Here is an 18,283-nt window from a genome sequence, read left to right as displayed (position 1 = left end):
GTGGGGCTTCTGGGAGCCCAAGCTGGCCTTGCTGTCAGGGCTGAGAAGGACCCAGTAGGTCCCCCTCCCCCTCCCAGGAGAGCCGAGCACAGTGCTTTCCCAGTGCACCAGACTGGAACACCCCAGATTCGTGGTGGGAGCTGCAGCAGCACAAATGAAGCAAAGGAGTTTCCAGCCGGTTCCTGTGATGCACTGACTGGGAACCTCTGCCACACGACACCAGGCTGAGCTCCCATCTGGGGCAGATCAGCACTGAGGCAATGGAGCTGTGCTGCTTTCACTCTGCTGGGGTCCCAGAAGCTGCCCCCCAACCCCTTCTTGTGGACACCACTAACCGTGGCCCTGGAAGAGCCGGTCAAAAGTGGCCTGCTCCCCACGGCCACCAAACTCATCACCCTGGTCCACCAGGGCTTCCTTCGTGGCCCGGTAGCCACACAGCACCACGACACGGCGCATGCCCAGCTGGATGGTGTAGACAGGGCCGTACTTCTCACTGAGCTGTGGGACATGGGGACACTGAGGACCTCACCTCCCCACACAGCCCCAGCATCCTCTCAACCCAGCCCAGTTGCCTTCTACCGACACCCCCACCTGCCACACTCCCCATCCCTGAACGCTCCACAGCCCTTCTCTCGCAATGCCTCTTACCTGTAAGAATCTTCCTATTTCACATCATCCATAAACTCTACCCCACAGCTCCTGATTTACCTCCCCTCCCTTCCCCCAGTAACACCTCAAAGCGTCATGAGGGTGGGCTCTGATGGGAATTGGGGAACCCATGCCCAGCAAGACCCCTGCACCTTCATGAGTGACTTGAGCATGTTGCTGGTGTCAACCTGCAGCAGGTTTCCAATGAGTGGGAGGGGTGTGGGCCCCGGTGGCATCTTGCTGCGCCCCTGCATCTGCTTCCATGTCGAGAGGAGAATGAGGCAGGACAGGCAGATGGTCAGGAAGAGGGGCAACTGCACCGAGCAGATCCATGGTCAGTGGCAGTCTTGATCCTGAAATGGTGTTTGACTGGGTTGAGAGCTGCCTTTTATCCCCACCTCTTGCAGTGCCAGCACAAAAATCTTGGTTGCATAACTTGTTTGTGTAAATTGGATTTGGTTTCCTGTACTAGCTAGATGGTAACAGAGTCCAGGTGAAATCTCAGGGTTCCCTGCAGTAGCATGCTGAAAGCTGTGCACTTTACAACTATGCATGTGGTTCGCAGATGATGCTGGGCTATTGTGAAATGGTTTCCAGTCCCTTTGCTCCAGGCTGCACAGCTTTGTAAATGCCTCTCCTGGAAGAACCACTGAACCAAGTTCTGGGCACACCTGGAGGGGGACCTCAGTCTTGCCCAGGGGTCCCTCAGACTGGGAGCAGATCATGGAGGGCAGCTCCAAGACAAAGCTCTGCTGCTGTTGCCCTGCAGAAAGCCACAGAGATTTCATGGATACAAACCAAGATAGGCAGGAGTGGGAGAGTTCTCCACTCTCTGCCCTCTTCTTTTCACCTAGCTCCTTTGCTGACATGGGAGAGATTCCTGCCACTAGCAGCAGGGGAATCGGGCCCTGGGGTTGGGCATTGTTACGGACATCAGATGTGTACTGCCAGCCTTTCCTTAGCCTGGCACCTCCACCGGGCACCCACTGCCAGGTGCCTGACCTGCTGTTTTTTCTGCCCAAGTTCACATGAAATGCTAGGTATTAACCGGAGCACAAAGCCCTGCCATTGTGCTAGCCAACACTTGGCCTGATTTGGTCCCTGTTGCACTGGGTGCTGCAACCAAGAGGTGGGATTTCAACACAACACTTTCTCCAGCTTCAAAAAAACCACAAGTTCTTGCCCCCAACAGCAACAGACTGCATGAACAACTGAGCTCAGCCCCTTATTTTCTGGACATCACACCAATCCTGCCTGTTTGAGATGTCCCTGTCCTTCCCCAAGGCCCGTTCCTTCAGATATAACAGGTACAAGGAAGGCAGCAGACATGGGAAGCGAAGGGGCAGGAAGCTTTTATTGGAGAGAAATCTACCTGGGTCAGCCTCGTGGATAAGCCAGCACCAAGGACTTCAAGGACAGACCCCATGGCGTGGCAGAGGTCACAGCAAGACTCAAAACTAAAAAGTGGGATTTCAGTAAAACTCTTTCACCAGCTCCAAAAAACGCACAAGTGCTGAGCCCTGAAGCTCATCTCGTACCACAGCTCCATTCCATCATTGGACTTTCCGCCGTTTCCACCTGCCACAATTCATGCACAAAAGCAAATGGCAATAGCAAGGTGCAGGGAAAGAAGCTGAAGCTTGAGCCATGCCAAGTGGGGTAAGAGGGAGTATTGAGGGGATGAGTTGTCATGAAAGAATGTCCCAAGTTCCCACACTGAGAGAGATGAAGGCTTCTCCATGTGCTCCCCCCACTCTCTCCCCTGCCTCCATCACCAATCTCCTAACTTCTCCAAGGCCCCCCCAGCATGGGATGAAGCAGCTTTTGTAGCTGAGGGAGAGGGTGGCAAAGGCACCGGTTCCAGGGAGATGTCAAGGTCCTGGCGGGCGACAGGAGACTTGAAGTGGAAGTTCTGCCAGACACTGGTGATGAATAGGAAGAGCTACATGTGAGCAAGCACATCAATGAAGCAGTACCACTTCCCTGGGGGAAGAGGCTAGAGAGCTCAGGACTTGGTGCCAGGCTTCAGGGGCCAAAAGTTGGGGAGGGGGGAATCTCAGGCCTGCATCAACCATCTGAGTAGGAGCTGGTGTAGTTGAGTGGCAAGGTTTGGTCAGGGGCACAACCACGGCTGCTGAGGGCAGTGCAAACAGTTGGGCTGAAGTCCAGAAGAGGGGAGGGTGCAACGTGTTTGCACAAGATAAAAATAATGAGATCACAGAGACTGGGGCATTGGAAGCTTTAAGTATATGAGTAGCTGCTGGCAGCACTGGTGGAAGGGGAGGAAGTCACGGCTCTCTCTGGGTCTGTACCAAGTGTGGCCATTGAGCTCGTACCACTGGAGAAAGGGAAACAGGCCTCATTCTTCTTCAATTGCCCTTTCTCATCCAGGAACTGCCTGGGGTCGAAAACTGGGTCTCTCAAAGTGCTCAGGGGCCTTCAGCACTGAGCCCAGCAGTGCAAATGCCTCAGCAGCCTGGGGGAAACAGCACCATGAGACGGGCCTCAGGGGCTGGGGGATCGGTGGTTGGTTGCAGCCCCATGCAATGGCTTTCGACTGGGTTGAGAGCTACCTTATAGCTCCACCTCCTTAGGTGCTAGCACAAGGACCTCGGTTGCATAATTTGTCTGTGCAAATGGGATCTGGTTTCATCCACCAACCATGTAGTGACAGAGCCCAGGCATGGCCCCACATTACCTGCACATGGCAGCAGCATGCCCAAAGCCATGCCCTGTAAATCTGTATGCTGGGCTGAGCGGCTGGCTGGAAGCTGATCCGGTCCAACCACTCCAGGCTGCAGAGGTTTGTTAACACCTGTCACGCTAAGAGCAGGATGTCGGCCTCTCAAGCACCTGGAGGAGCCATGGATCTGAGTTCTGGGCACACATCATGGGGGTCATCAGCCCTGCTCCTGGGTCTCATTGTCACCACCTTTGTGAAGCTGCTGAGGTTTCATGGATACAAACCACCAAGATGAGCAGGAGTGGAGGAGTTCTCTGCTCTCTGGCCTCTTCATTTTACCCTGCCCCCAGGTTCCTACTACTCACAGCAGGGGAACTGGGCCCTGGGGCTGGGAACTGTTACTGATATAAGACATAAAGCCAGCCTTGCTCAGCCTGACACCAGCACCAGGCACCTACTTCCAGGTGCCCTGCCCGCTGGATTTTCTGCTTGAGTTCATATGAACTGCAAGTAGTAACCAGGGCACAAAGCCCCACTGTTGTGCTAGCCAACACCCAGCCTGAACGCTGAGGCAGGGGCATGGTCTTGGGCCCCAGGGCCGGGAGAGAGGCGACAAAACTGACAAAGGGAGCCTCCATCCACACTCAAGCTTTGGGCACCTAAGCCCTACTTTTCTGGTTGGGTACAGGTGTTGTCTGTGGGCTGATGCACGCAGAAGTACACACATACGTGTGTCAGAATCACCCCCTCAGACTTGACACATATCTTACCCCAGGAGTGCCTGCCCAGCCTCTCTCCTATAATGGCCTCTAGCTGTATATCATGGCCTCGTGTGCTCCACTGCTGCTAACCTGTGCACAGGGGCTCTGTATTGAGCCTAGCATTTCTGCCCCATAGCAATGAGCACGCTTGAGCCCTGCCCTTCAGTGGAGAGGTCCCTCCGCCAAGAGCAAGTCGATGCAAGAGAGGGGACCTCACCCTCCAGTGAAGGGACCTCTCCACTAAAGAGGTCTCAGCCCGGACAAGAAGCTGGACCTGAGCCCCTGGCTTCTGGCTAGAACGAGGCTGAATCCTCCCCTCCACTACACTGGCGGAGACCTGGAGTGCTAGCAACACAACGCAGATGACGGGAGCCAAGAGGGCTGTAATGAGGGAGTACAGATCTACCCAGCCATCCTGACAAGTCCTTGGGTCTGTCGGTCCCCATGCACCTCCCAGCACCTTCCTCTGGTCATAACCCCATGTGTGCTCCCCTCTACTACGCTGGGAGCCCAAAGCAGCATGGCCCTAGATGGAGTCTTTATCCTCCCCTTTCATTCTAGCTCCTCTTACCCAAGACAGTCCCTTCGTTGCCTCTCCAACCCCTCCCCCTCCCCCGAGCTTCTAGCAAGAGCAGACTCGTGGCAGCACGAGGACATGGCCAAGCACGGCAGGTCTTGTTTCAAAGGCAGCCCCAGGGCACCTTGCCAGATCCAAGATGCCAGGTGCCAGATCCAGGTGCCAGAAAGGCTCCTGTTCCTCTAAGCCAGGCTTTTTTTGTTCTCATGTGTTTCCCTGGTGGAAGGTTTCCCCATATGCTCCTGCCAGCCCATCCCAACAAGGCTCAGCAAAAAGCCCCCTGGGAAGCTCACCCAACTGGTGGGTATCAGCCGCCTGCTCTCACCAGCTGGTGGGACCAGAGGCAGCTCCATGCTCGGCACTTGAGCCTGCAGCTCAAACCCTCCAGGTGAACTCCAGCCAGCACAGCCACGGAGACAGCCCGAATGCACTGCAACTACCTCTTCAGGGTCTGACTGAGACAGTTTCATAGTAGGTCGGATCGGAAGAGACCTGAGCAGATTCATAGATTCATAGATGCTAGGGTCGGAAGGGACCTCAATAGATCATCGAGTCCAACCCCCTGCATAAGCAGGAAAGAGTGCCGGGCCTACATTACCCCAGCTAGATACACATCCAGCCTTCGCTTGAAGACCCCCAGGGTAGGGGAGAGCACCACCTCCCTTGGGAGCCCGTTCCAGACCTTGGCCACTCGAACTGTGAAGAAGTTCCTCCTAATATCCAATCTAAATCTGCTCTCCTCTAGCTTGTGGCCATTATTTCTTGTAACCTCCCTAGATGCAGCACTTTGCATTTCTCCTTGTTGAACTGCATTCTGTTGTTTTCTGCCCACTTGTCTAACCTGTCCAGGTCTGCTTGCAGCTGCTCCCTGCCCTCCGGCGTGTCCACTTCGCCCCATAGCTTAGTGTCATCTGCAAACTTGGACAGAGTACATTTCACCCCCTCGTCCAAGTCGCTGATGAAGACATTAAAGAGTATCGGTCCAAGGACCGAGCCCTGCGGGACCCCACTGCCCACACCCCTCCAGGTCGAAACCGACCCATCCACCACAACTCTCTGGGTGCGACCCTCCAGCCAATTCTCCACCCACCGGACTGTGCAGTCATCCAAGTCACAGCCCCTTAACTTGTTCACCAGTATGGGGTGGGATACCGTGTCAAAGGCCTTCCTGAAGTCCAAGTATACGACATCCACCCCCCCTCCTGCGTCGAGGCGTTTTGTAACCTGGTCATAAAAAGAGACTAGATTGGTGTAGGCACGATCTGCCTGCCACGAACCCGTGCTGGTTTCCCCTCAGCATAATTTGTCCTGCCGGGCTCTCACAAATGTGAGCCTTGATAATTTTTTCAAAGACTTTGCCAAGGATGGAGGTGAGACTAATTGGCCTATAGTTGCCCGGGTCCTCCTTCCTCCCCTTCTTGAAAATGGGAACCACATTGGCCCTTTTCCAGTCAAAACTCCGACCCCCTGCCCTGGGCAGGAAAGAGTACTGGGGTCAAACGACCCCAGCAAGATGTTCATTTATCCTCCTCTTAAAGCCCCCCAGGGCAGGAGCCTGCACCACTTCTCTTGGAAGCTGGTCCCAGACCCTAGCCACCCTGACCGTGAAGTCGCGCCTCCTGATGTCTAGTCTGAATCTCCCCTCCGCCAGCTTGTGACCGCTATTCCTGGTCACTCCTGGGGGTGCTCGGGGGAACAGTGCTCCCCCAGTGCCTGCTGGTCCCCCCCGACTAGTTTTTAACAGGCCACAAGATCCCCCTCGGCCTTCTCTTGTGGAGGCTGAACAGGTTCAGGTCCCGTCGCCTCTCCTCGTAGGGCCTGCCCTGCTGCCCCCTGACCATGCGAGTGGCCTCCTCTGGCCCCTCTCCATGCTGTCCACATCCCCCCTGAAGTGCGGCGCCCAGAGCTGGACGCAGGACTCCAGCTGCGGCCTGACCAGTGCCACACAGAGGGGGGGATCACCTCCCCGGACCTGCTCGAGATGCATCTGTGGATGCACGACAAGGTGCGGGTGGCCTTCCTGACCGTGTCCCCACACTGCCGGCCCACGTTCATCTTGGCATCAGTGATGACTCCAAGATCCTTTTCTGCCTCTGCCCTGATGAGAAGGGAGTCCCCAGCCTGTAGGTATGGTGCTGGTTCTCCCTCCCCAGGTGCAGCACCTTGCACTTGTCAGTGTTGAATCCCATCCTGTTCTCATCCGCCCACCCCTGTAACCTGCCTAGGTCCGATCACAGCCTATTCCTCCCTCCAGTGTGCCCACGTCCCCCCACATCTTAGTGTCATCAGCACATTTGAACAGTTGCTTTTCACCCCCTCGTCCAAGTCGCTGATGCAGATGTTGAACAGTGCGGGTCCGAGGACCGAGCCCTGGGGGACCCCACTGCCCATGTCCTTCCAGGCTGAGAAGGACCCGTCCACCACCACATCTGCCTGTGTAGGCATCAACACCACAATCTCCTACTTTTTTAATGAGAACGGGGTGAGAGACGGTGTCAAAGGCCTTCCTAAAGTCCAGGAAGACGATGTCCACTGCTCCCCCTGTGTCCAAGGATTTGGTGACCTGGTCGTAGGAGGTCACCAGGTTGGTCTGACAGGACCTGTCTCAAATGAACCCGTGTTGATTGCTCCTAAGCATAATCTCCCCCCGGCCCCTCGTGGACATGCGCCAGGATAACTCTCTCAAAGCGCTTCCCCAGGATCGAGGTAAGACTGACTGGCCCATAGTTCCCGGGTCCTCCTTTTTCCCTTTTTTGAAGATGGGACCACGTTGGCCTCTTCCAGGCCTCCGGCCCCACCCCAGAGCCCGAGTGCTTGTACAGCCGTGCCGGGGGTCCCGCAATGACCGCAGCCAATTTCCTCAGCTCTCGGGGGTGGAGATCGTCCGGACCGGCTGGTTTAAATCTGTCTAGTCCCTCCAGACGCTCCCTGGTGAGGTCCCCATCTTGCTCCAGCTGGAGACAAGAAGGGCCTGCCTTGTATCACTGCCCAGACCCAGAGGGAAAGCGGGAGTCCCTGCCAGAACAGACAATTATAAGTGACCTGCTGGCTTCATCACCTCCCTTTGCTGCCTCTGTCCAGACTTTCCTGGACAAGACGCTACTGGGGCTGGCCTCTGCCCCCAGCCAGACCTGACTCCTCAGCTGAAAGGTGCAAGAGAGGGGAGGCAAACGTTCCCGTGAGCGCTTATTGGTGAAATTGCTGGCTGAGATGGCCTGGGCGGTAGCTACAAGCCTGACGGGGACCCTGATCTCAGCACGTGCTATCTGGCAGCCTGCCGATGCCAGCCAGACTCCCAGACATGGGCTGAAGGCTTGAGGCCACGCAGCTAACTGGATGCAGAATCTGCCCTGCCCTCGCTGTGTCTCGGCCTAGATCGTCCAACGCAAACTGCATGCTGGCGGTGCAAGCCCCAGGGCCCTGAACTCCTGGGACTGGGGAGCTGGAGGGGAGCAGGGTGCAGTGACCCCTTCCAGCACCAGCACTGCCAGCCCCGGACAGCCGCCCCATGTCTCCACGTCCATCTCCACAGCACCTGGGAGCCGCCAGCGAGTCCGGTCCCCCGGGCCAGCCTGCCACCTGCCACCTGCTTCTGGTACGGAGAATGGAGCACAGAGGCTGACGGGTACGTGACACGGGCACATGTGTGCCAGCCAGCCCGGGCAGCCATGCAGGCGCCGCCTTCTGCCATGCTGCAAGCTGCAGCCTCACCAGTGCCTGGGAGAGGGGGGCACAGGGAGCTGCATCTCCCCCCAGCACTGGCTCCCGCCCCTGCTATCTGGCAGGGCTGCCCCTGGCCACATGTAGCAGGTCCCATGCAGGCTTTCTGGAGGCAAGACGGGTGGTGAGGGACTCTCTGTCCCCCTGCAGCTGCTGTGGTTTCTTCCCCAGGAGCCCTCTACCTGGAAAAGCAGCCCCCCCCAACAAAAAAAGAGTATGCCATGGGGCAGCCGTGTGCTGCTCTCCTGTGCACAGAACAGGACATGAAGCTCCTGCCACATTGCAGCATTTTGCCTTTATTGCAATTGGGAAATCAAGGCCATGGCCCCCCGCCATGGGGAAATGAGGAGCCCCTCCCAGATGCCCTGGGAAGGGGGAAGAGAGTGCAAGGAGAACCAGAGCCACGTTGGCTCTGGCCTACCCCAGAGCCAGCCGCATCCCAGCCGTCACCTCCAGGCAGCCAAAGCAAAACAAGGCAGGGGAAAGGGCAAAGTTCCCCTAGAAGGGGAGCTGGGAGTGGGGGTGGAGAAGGGGCTGCTCCCAGACCGGAGACTCCCAGCAGGACTCCCAGCTCGCTCGCCCATCATCACTGACCGGCTTGCTACAGCCGGCTGGAGAGAATGGGGGGAGGGGGGTCCCACGGGGTCCGCTTTCCCCGAGCGCCAGGCGCCGCACACTGCCCGCGGAGGGGCTGGAGAGGACACACAGAGCTGCTGCTGGCAGATGAAGCCCCTCTGACCCAGCGCAGAGGCACCTGTGTGCCCGGAGCCACGGGGGCAGAGCAGCCTGCGTCTGCCTTCACGATGCCCAGGTCCTTGCTGTTGCCTCTGCGAAGCCCGTTGGGATCCACCAGCCCGACACGGCCACGTGCATCTGCAGGGAGCGCCGGGCGCTCTTAGCTGACCCTGGCCCCTGCGCGGAGTCTCCGTCGAGGGTGCAGAGGCTTTCTAACAGTCCCGACCTTGCCCAGGCCGCTGCACGAACATGGAGCCGGACCGGGGGAGAGCGACGGAGGTGCTGGTGTTGCGGGATCCCTCCAAGGACCGGCTCCATGGCAGGACCACGCTGACCACCTCCCAGGAAGCGGCATCCGTGTCCACCCTCTTCCCCAGCCCCGGCAGGCGGAGGCGGAGGTGCCGCTGGCTACGCAGGAGGGCTTTGCTTCTAACCAGTATCTGAGCTGCTTTGGGTGCCCCGGCTGCCCCGGGCGAAGCTCCAGGAGGGGTTGGCAGGCTCAGCGCGGCACCAGGCAGAGCTGGTAGGTGGGCGGGATGTTGCCAAAGCCGCTGATCTTGGGGGAGACGTCGATGTCCTCGGGGGGCACCAGGGACTGGAGGGAGAAGCTCTGCAGGATGGTGGTGAAGTAGAGGAAGAGCTCCATGCGGGCCATGGCCTCGCCCAGGCACACCCGCTTCCCTGTAGACCAGAGCCAGGTCAGGCCACGTCCTGGGGGCTTCTCTCCTAGGGCCACCCCCAGACGGGCCAGGGCAGGTGCGGGAAGAGCATCCCCCAGGGACGAGGGCTCGGCAGTCTTGAACCCCAATTCCAACTGGTCTCTCGTGGCTGGGAGACAACTTGGCTCCCCATCGCCCCCGGCTCTAACCCTCGAGGGCCCACTCCCCACCCAGGAGCTGGGAGGGCCCCAAGGAGCCCCGAGGCTTCAACCCGCCGGACTCCAGTCCCTCTCCCGGAGCTCCCAGACCCCGCTTTGAACCAACTGGCTTCACCGCCAGTGGAAGCGGGGAGCTCCCGCTCATCCGACGCACGCTCTGCTAGACGACCCGGCCGCGGTCCAGACCTCCGCTACCCACCTGCGGTGCAGCCGCTACCTTTGCAGGACTAGTTGGCGAGAGACGGCCCCCCGCCGTGCCCCTCTCCCCACGGGGATGAGCCAGATGACAGGAGCAGGGAAGGGGCGGGGGGCAGAGCTCGTACCAGAGGAGAAAGGCACGAAGGCGTCGTTCTTCTTGAAGCGGCCGTTCTCGTCCAGGAAGTGCCCCGGGTTGAAGGCGTCCGGCTGGCTGAAGTACTTGGGGTCCCGCAGGACGGAGCCCAGCAGCGGGAACACATCGGTGCCCTGCGGGAGCACCGGGACTCGGCTCAGCCTCCGGGCAGCTGGCGCACAGCTTTCGTTTTTAGGTCATTTTTCACCCACCGATGGGCCTGCAGACCCGGGCGTGGGGGCTCTGAGGCTCCCAAAAAGGGCCCGATCCTGAGACACTGGGCCCCTACGGTGTGTGTTTTGCTCAGGAACCCAAGTGACCGGTCCTTTCCTGCTGCAGGCGTTGGCGGGCACCAGAGCAGGGAGATGCCAGAGGTTGCAAGGCTGTGACTCCCCGAGCGCCCACAGCCAGAGGCATCTGGGGGCAGCTGGTGTCCGGAGCAGGCGCCAGGGGAAGTTTAGCTCTAGCCCAGAGCAAGCCCCAAAGCCCGTGGCAGGGGTGGTGGGAGGCCTCAACACCTAGAGCCTGTGGGTAGTGGGCCCCTCCCTTCCCTGTGAGGCTGTTTGCAGAAGCCAAGCACTGCCCTGGGGGCTGGCAAGAGTCAGGGGCCACCCCCACCTCCCGCACCTTAGGGAGGGTGTATCCGCGAAACTGGGTGTCCCGGGTGACGGTGTGGGGCACACCCATGGGCACGATGTCCGTGAGGCGCTGGATCTCATGGATGACGGCATCCGTGTAGGGCATGCTCATGCGGTCCTCGCTGGCTGGGATGCGGTTGCGCCCAATGACCTGGTCGATCTCCTGGTGCACCTTCCCTGTTGGGAGGGGAACATGTGAGATGCCGGCGGGGCAGACCCTCGTGGCTGGGAGCTGTGAGGCATGGGGGGCTCAGGAGGTTGTAACCACCCCCCCGCCCCGATCCAGGGCTTCGAGGGCTGGGGCAGCAGGCAGGACGTCAGCTACCGCCGGGGACTTGGGTGTGCAACCTGGGTGCGCAGGTGTGCGCCCCAGTGGCAATTGATCCCCGGGACCGTGTCTTCCCCCGTTGTGGGGCTTCTGCCTCTAAGCTCAGACGAAAGAGGCCTGTGTGGTCCAGGACCAGGGGCCAATCTCTTGTGGACGGAGCTGCCTGGCAGCCTCCTTCCACCAGCGCGTATGTGAGCCACCCTCAGTGGGAGAGAAGCAGAATCACTCAGCCATGCGCTAGAGACCCCATGCTGCTTGGCTGTGGGCGATTCCCCAAAGGGGGAAGGGTCCAGGGCACGCGAGCCGTTCTCGCGCAGTCGCAGGTGCTTACCTTGCACCTTGGGGTACCTCATGAGGAAGAGGAAGCCGTAGCGCAGGGTGGAGCTGACGGTCTCGGTGCCGGCGAAGAACAGGTTGAGCGTGGTCAGGACCAGGTTCTTGAGGTTGAATTCGCTGTTCGGGTTCTTCCGCTCCTGCAGAAGGGGACAGCAAAGGGAGGAGCACGTCAGCGGTGGGGAGGGTCTCAAGGCCCCCCTTACAATTGATGGCTTTGTTTGAGAAAAGCTTGGGAAACTGAGGCATGGGGAGGGGCAGCAGGTGTCTGAGGTCACCCAGGGAGACTGCAGCAGAGGTTGAGCTGTGGGACCCTCTCTCCTGCCAGCACCATGTTGGATGCAGCCCATGCTGTCCTAGCCCACTGGGGACAGCCGTTCACCCCGAAGCCAGCCCTGCCCCTACACCCAGGGCAGCTTGTCTCCAGTTTCATAGTCGGTCGGGTGGGAAGGGACCTGAGCAGATCATCTGGTCTGACCCCCCGCCAGGGCAGGAAAGAGTACTGGGGTCAAACGACCCCAGCAAGGTGTTCATCCAGCCTCCTTCTGAAGCCCCCCAGGGTAGGGGCCTGCACCACTTCTCTTGGAAGTCGGTCCCAGACCCTAGCCGTCCTGACCGCAAAGTCGCGCCTCCTGATGTCTAGCCTGAACCTGCCCTCTGCCAGCTTGTGACCGTTATCCCTGGTCACTCCTGGCCGTGCTCGGGGGAACAGGGACTCCCCCAGTGCCTGCTGGTCCCCCCTGACTAGTTTATAACAGGCCACTAGACCCCCCTCAGCCTTCTCTTGTGGAGGCTGAACAGGTTCAGGTCCTGTCGCCTCTCCTCGTAGGGCCTGCCCTGCTGCCCCTGACCATGCGAGTGGCCTCCTCTGGACCCTCTCCACGCTGTCCACGTCCCTCCTGAAGTGCGGGCAGGGGCAGAGCTAGGTGCAGGGGCAGGGAATACCTTCTCCATCTGGATGAGGAAACAGTCGATGAAGTCCCGTGGGGAGTTGGGGTCCAGGGTTGTCTGGTTGGCCTGTACCCGCTCGGCAATAAACTCCTTGAGGTCCTCGATGAGGTAGTAGACACGGTTGTGGCGCCCGGGCAGGTACTGCATGATGCACGAGTACATGTCGTAGAGCTGCCGGAGGGAGAGAGAGAGAAAGAGACAGCGCCGGGCGCATGGTGAGGCCCCACGGGCTCCAGGGCCTTAGCAGCGCCAGCCTGGGATTCCCTTAGTACCTCCAGCCACCGCCGCCCCGCAAAAACCACCCTCACTTCCTTCCTCACTCCCAGGCTCAGGGCCACGTGTGGGGACAGGGACTATACAAGCTGCGTCCTCCGGTCTCAGCAACTCTGAAATCCAGCCCCAGGCAGCTGGACCCAGCACCACCCAGCCCCTAAGTTCACAGCCCCGCTTAACGTGGTGCCCAGCCCTCAGTACCTGGGCCCAGGGTGTGCTCATCTCGATGAAGCTCTCGTTAATCATGCGCAGGAGGGAGAGGAATTGCTTGTCCTCGTAGTCGAAGCGGCTGCCGAAGACGACGGAGCTGATGACGTTGGACACGGTGCGGCTCAGGTAGAAGGTAGGGTCAAAGGGCTGGGCTGCTCGGGGCACGGGTGCAGGGGTCGGGGGTCAGCGGGGGAACACGCGGTGGCTCCACCCAGCTTGGCAGGGGCAGAGCTGAGCAGAAGCCGCGCCTCCCCCCCGTCTCAGAGCAGGCATGTCAGGCTCTCTGCAAACTCAGGCGGGACCCAAAGGCCCTTCCCGCCGCAGAGTCCTCACAACAGGTGCTGGCCTAAGCTGAGATCGGTCTCCCCTTGGGAGACAAGAGCCTCGCCATGCAGGCAGCCTGGGGCCGAGGTGGCGGCCGAGGCCCCGCACGCACCTCTCGTTTTGCGCAGCTCCTCCAGCAGGTACTGGGCCTCCTCCTGGATGCGCTCCTCGATGCTGCGCTTGCCCATGCCGAAGTTGCGCAGGGTGGTGAGTGAGAACCGGCGCAGCTGCTTCCACCGCTCCCCGTTGGCCAGAGCCACTCCTGAGGACCGCGGGAGAGAGCCAGGGCTTGGCGCTGGACGGACCTGGAGCCGGGCTATGAGCCCTGCCCTGCTCTAGCATGATGCCCCCTGCCCGGCCCACCCTGCCCAGCTCCCCACGCTGCTCCTGGCGCTCACCGAAGCTGTTGAAGTTGCGTTCGATGGAGGCCAGCTCCCCGCGGCCACTGAACTCCTCAGCCTGGTCAACCAGTGCCTCCTTGACAGCCTCGTGCCCGCACAGCACCACAACGCGCCGTGGGCCCAGGTACACCGTGAACACTGGCCCATACTTCTCCTTCAGCTGCCGCGGGGGTGAAGGGGAGCACCTGTCACACCCCTGCAGCTCCTTGGGCTCGTGAGCCTCCGGCTAGTGCCGCATTCAGTAAAGGGCCAGATGAGGGGGTGGTTCCCTCCCCACTCATGAGAACAGAGGCCATGGACCCCCCCATTCCCGGGCGCAAACCGGGGGTGGACAGACAGGCAAACAGGCAGGGGAGAGATGGATGGTCATGGGAAAAGATGGACAGATACCCACAGAGGAAGGCATGTGAGTGGGGGTGGATAGATGAATACGTGTGAGGAAGCTGGGTGGATGGATGCACATGGGGAGAGAGGAAAGATGGGAAGAGACCTATGGGGACAGATGGACAGACAGACAGAGAGGAAGATATGGGGATGGATGAATGGATGACCATGGGAAGAGAGGAAACATGAACACCAATCTATGAGGCTAAAAGGACAGATAGATAGGCAGGCAGACATGGGGATCGAGGGACTGATGGATGGAGAGGGGCGAATGAGGGGATGGATGCATGGATAGCCTTGGGGAGAGAGGCAACAGGAGCAGATTTATGAGGACAGATGGACAGACAGACTCACATGGGGATGAATGGATGGATGGGAGCTATAGAGCATGGATAGATGGACAGATGGGCACAGGGAGAGAGGACACATGAGCAAACACCTATGGGACAGAAAGATAGACATGGGGATGGAGGGAGGGATGGGCAGGTGGAGGGGGGGTGTGGGGATGGATGGACAGCCCATGGGGAGAGAAGAAACACAGACAGGTGCCTGTGGGGATAGGTGGACAGAGAGCCAGACAAAGGAGAGCTGGATGTGTGCGGTGGGGGACTAGTTGTATACAGGGGGAGGGAGAGACAGACACAGACAGGGCGAGGGAGGAGATGGAGACTGGCTTTTGGTCCCCAGCCCCTCCCTGCCCAGGGCTTGGGGTCGACTCACCTCCATGAAGGACTTGAAGGTCTCGTCAGTGCGCACCTGCAGCAGGTTGCCGATGAAGGGCAATGGGGTCGGGCCCGGGGGCAGCCTCCCCCCTTTGTGCATCCTCCTCCAGGCCGAGGCCAGTGCCAGGCATGAGATGCAGATGGCCAGGAAGATGGTCATGGCCCCCGCCAGCTCCATGGTGGGCAGCGCCTGGCTCCGAGTGCCCGAGCCAGCTGCAGCTCCTCTGCTATATACCAGCAGCCCGGTGGGGGCCCCCACCTTCCCTGGGGAAACCCAATCTTGTTTACCTGATAGAGTTACAGTGTCCCAGGCAGGGGGTGGAGAAGAGCCTGGGAGCCGTGGAGGGTGAACGTGAGGGGTGTGGGGTGCATGGGGCCAGGACCATGTGTTGTGCATGCTGCCGTACCCTGTCCGTAGCCTGGGAACTGCCACAGGGACTGGTGGCACGACGGGAGAGGGCATAGGCCCTACCCAGCCCAGGTCATTTCTTCCCCTGGAAAGTGTCAAGGCCTGGGCTGGAGGCTGAGACCCCAAAGCACCCCAAGGATAGTACAAGGACTACACCCAACTTCAGCCCGATGTAAAGCCAAGCCCCCGCCTGTCCTGCTTGAGCTGTGGGCCCCCGTGCAAGGCTTGAGTTCAACCCCGCCATGCGCCAAGGCCAAAGACACAACCGGAGCATGACATAAGTCATGTCTCAGCCCAGTTGAACTGCCTGAGGCCTACAGGCAACATTGAGCCTGTTCGGACAGAGCAAACGGCAAAGCCAAGGCATGACATAAGTTATGCCTCAGCTCTGCCATGGCAGCATGAAGGCCCAGGGCAATGACCACGTGCTCAGCCAAGGCCAGGGCACAATAAATCACTCTTTCCTGCAGCCCAGGATGGAGGCCTGTGGCCTGTGTAGGCCCAACTCAACCAGGGCCCAAGACAAGGCCAAGACAAGACATGTCACCCTCTAGCCCTGCTACTCAGTGTGACACCAGTGGCCACCAAAGAGCCCATTCAACCGAGGCACAACACAAGTCACTCTCTAGTCCCTCAGCCTAAGGCTCAGGACTCTGGGTCCTGCCTACACCCAGCCCTGTGCTGGCATCTGCCCTGGTGCCAACACCACCCACCAGATTATGTGAAAGGGGATCAGATTCAGTTATATAACTGAACTCGCTTGACTTCCTGGGGCCTTTTGTTGAGCTCCCAGGGTTGTTTGCTAATTAAACACTCCACTCAGTGCTTAACGAAGCCCAGGGTGGGGGTGGGGGGATGGTGACAAGGCCACGAGGGCCCGTGCAAGGCACCATACTGCCAGCACCTGCAACCTTGGAGCTGGGATTGAATGGGGACACCCCAAGTGTGTGCTGCCTGTCCCCCCCCCGACCTTTGGACTCCCCAGTTTTGTAGCAACCCCCGTCCCAAGCTCCCTGCCCTGCTGCCAGAGCCCAGCCTCGCCCATAGCCTTGGCAGTCAGGAGCCTTAGCGCATCCACCCAGGACAGAGACCGAGGGAGGCTTGACGTGGCTACGGACCTTGTGGCAGCAGATGCAGCCGTGGGCTTGGCCCGGCTGGACCTCGTCTTCGAGGGAGGCAGTAACTTTCCACCAGCTGGGTCCCAGCGTGACCCAGGGCTCAACATGGGGATGGGCACGGGCATTGCACAGCAGCACGTGAACACTCCCGCTGACCCACAGGCTGGCATGGAGCCGCGCCAGCCCCTTTGTGCATGGGCAGCCAAGCCTGGAAATGAGAATACTAAGTACTCTGGAGAATAGGCAGAGAAGAATGGGTGCCAGGGACGCAGATTAGCCGCCTGGGAGCACCAGGTAACTCAACACGCTCGGGGAACAGCCCGACCAGCCCCAGCTTGCTCAACTGTTAACAAAAGTATTTGGGGAGATTAAGGGAACATTTGTTGTTTCATGGGAGAGAAGTCCTTGCTGTCAGCTGGGAACGAGAGAGGGATGGAGCAGACAAAGCCAGCAAACAAAGCCCGAGCACGAGAGGGAAAGGGTCAGAGACGAAGACAACCACCTCCCTCCGTGATAGCTTCAGCTCTGAGCACCTCCGGTTGCTCCGTCTGGGATCCCGACACCTCCAGCCCCTGTGGCCAGCACGTGGGGGTCCCGAGCCCCCTGGCATCCAGGTCTGGGGGAGCTGGAGCACCCCAAAGGGTGAACCCCATCCACTACCAGAGAAGCTGCCACCCACCCAACAGAGCAGGAGCCTCGAGACCCCACAAACTCATCCACGGCTCAAACGAGTGTGGATGATGCCAGCCTAGGTTGGATGGTGCGACATCTCTGCCCCTTCCTCCAGTGGGGGTAACAGGCTGGTGCCCCCTAAATGATTCCTATCCCCACCCAGGAGAAGGCAAATGAAGACGGTAAGGGGGAGGCAAAGGAGGCGTCACACGGGGACGCAGAGCTCGTGGGCAAGGAGGGAATGGGCGGGCAGCTGGATCTGCACGGCGAGAGAGGAGAGCGGGGCTACGCCTGAGACAAGCACAGGAGAGCTGCCCTGGCCCAGCTCAGACCTCAGCTCTGTCGTGCCCAGGCTCCCATGCCACCGGCGGCACAGGGCGGCGCCCGACGGGGCCCGAGCCGGTTTCCCCCGTCCCTCTCCCCCTCGCAGCCATCGAGGGTCCAGGATGTGGGGACCCCAAGGCCGTGCCCCACACTCCCACGCCCCACAGCCCCTGATGCCCCTTTCCCCCAGCACGGGCCCAGCTCCTGGGGGGATCTGGGTGAACTCTCTGCTCCCCCCACGAGCTCCCCCCTTTTCGCCCCACGCGGGGGGAAACGACCATCCTGGTGTCGGTGTTACACTGCCGGCCCGCTCGTTTCATGCCGGGACCCCTCGTCCTTGCCTGGTGAGACACGGCCAGGAATCGATCTCCCAGGGCTGCCTCTTCCCCGCTTCGTGGGGTGTAAACCCCCATCCTGTCCCCCCTCCAACGCCGCTCTCATAACCCCCCACCCTGGCCTCGTTCGTCTCCTCCAGTAGCACCGATCCCCCTCGCTGCCCTTCTCTGCACCCTCCAGAGCTTTCCCCCACCCCGCTGGAGGTGCGGGGAGCAGAGCTGGGCACCGTATTGGAGCCATGGGTGCACCATGGGTTGATAAAGGGGCATCAGGATCCTTCCTGCTGTGTTCACAGGTCCCTCCTTCATAATCCCTACGCAGAGGGTGTGGGAGGGCAGCCACCTTGGTGCCTCAGAGGGACGCCCGGGAGTGCCACCACGCACATGCCGGGGCATCCAGGCACGCGGGTCCTTGCGCCAGCTCTAGCCGGCTCGGTGCTGAGCCAGGACCGGGGGGCAGCCGGGGCAGGGACACCAGGCATGGACACAGGAAATGAGTCAGCTTCGCACAGTGCAATCTAGCCACGGC

At 60.0% G+C, this 18,283-nt stretch overlaps 2 protein-coding genes across 4 annotated transcripts; both read right to left on the bottom strand.

Moving 5' to 3' along the window:
* Positions 1 to 32: 32 nt before the first annotated feature.
* LOC149860396 (cytochrome P450 2A13-like) lies at positions 33 to 9,375 on the bottom strand. Its single transcript, XM_090051416.1, has 4 exons — positions 9,351 to 9,375; positions 9,129 to 9,262; positions 801 to 962; positions 33 to 498 (listed from the first exon to the last, which is right to left on the bottom strand). The coding sequence occupies exons 1-4, from the start codon at positions 9,373 to 9,375 to the stop codon at positions 331 to 333; spliced, it is 489 nt and encodes a 162-aa protein (XP_089907542.1). The 3' UTR covers positions 33 to 330.
* Positions 9,124 to 15,074, bottom strand: LOC149860395 (cytochrome P450 2G1-like). 3 transcript variants are annotated; one of them, XM_090054868.1, is made up of 9 exons: positions 14,895 to 15,074; positions 13,788 to 13,950; positions 13,502 to 13,651; positions 13,057 to 13,220; positions 12,577 to 12,753; positions 11,630 to 11,771; positions 10,960 to 11,147; positions 10,325 to 10,466; positions 9,124 to 9,805 (listed from the first exon to the last, which is right to left on the bottom strand). In XM_090054868.1, exons 1-9 carry the CDS (start codon positions 15,072 to 15,074, stop codon positions 9,624 to 9,626), a joined length of 1,488 nt encoding a protein of 495 aa, XP_089910994.1. In that variant the 3' UTR covers positions 9,124 to 9,623. The 3 variants fall into 3 exon arrangements, with proteins under 3 accessions (XP_089910994.1, XP_089910993.1, XP_089910995.1); XM_090054867.1 differs by having other exon boundaries at positions 13,057 to 13,217; XM_090054869.1 differs by having other exon boundaries at positions 13,057 to 13,217; positions 13,502 to 13,663; positions 13,797 to 13,950; positions 14,895 to 15,062.
* Positions 15,075 to 18,283: the final 3,209 nt, after the last annotated feature.

This window comes from Crocodylus siamensis, chromosome 6 (genome assembly GCF_052110815.1).
Source record: "Crocodylus siamensis isolate JL-2025a chromosome 6, ASM5211081v1, whole genome shotgun sequence".
NCBI classification, from domain to species: domain Eukaryota; kingdom Metazoa; phylum Chordata; order Crocodylia; family Crocodylidae; genus Crocodylus; species Crocodylus siamensis.
The sequence above is the reverse complement of the archived record's forward strand: the minus strand, read 5'-3'. Positions and strand labels throughout refer to the sequence as shown.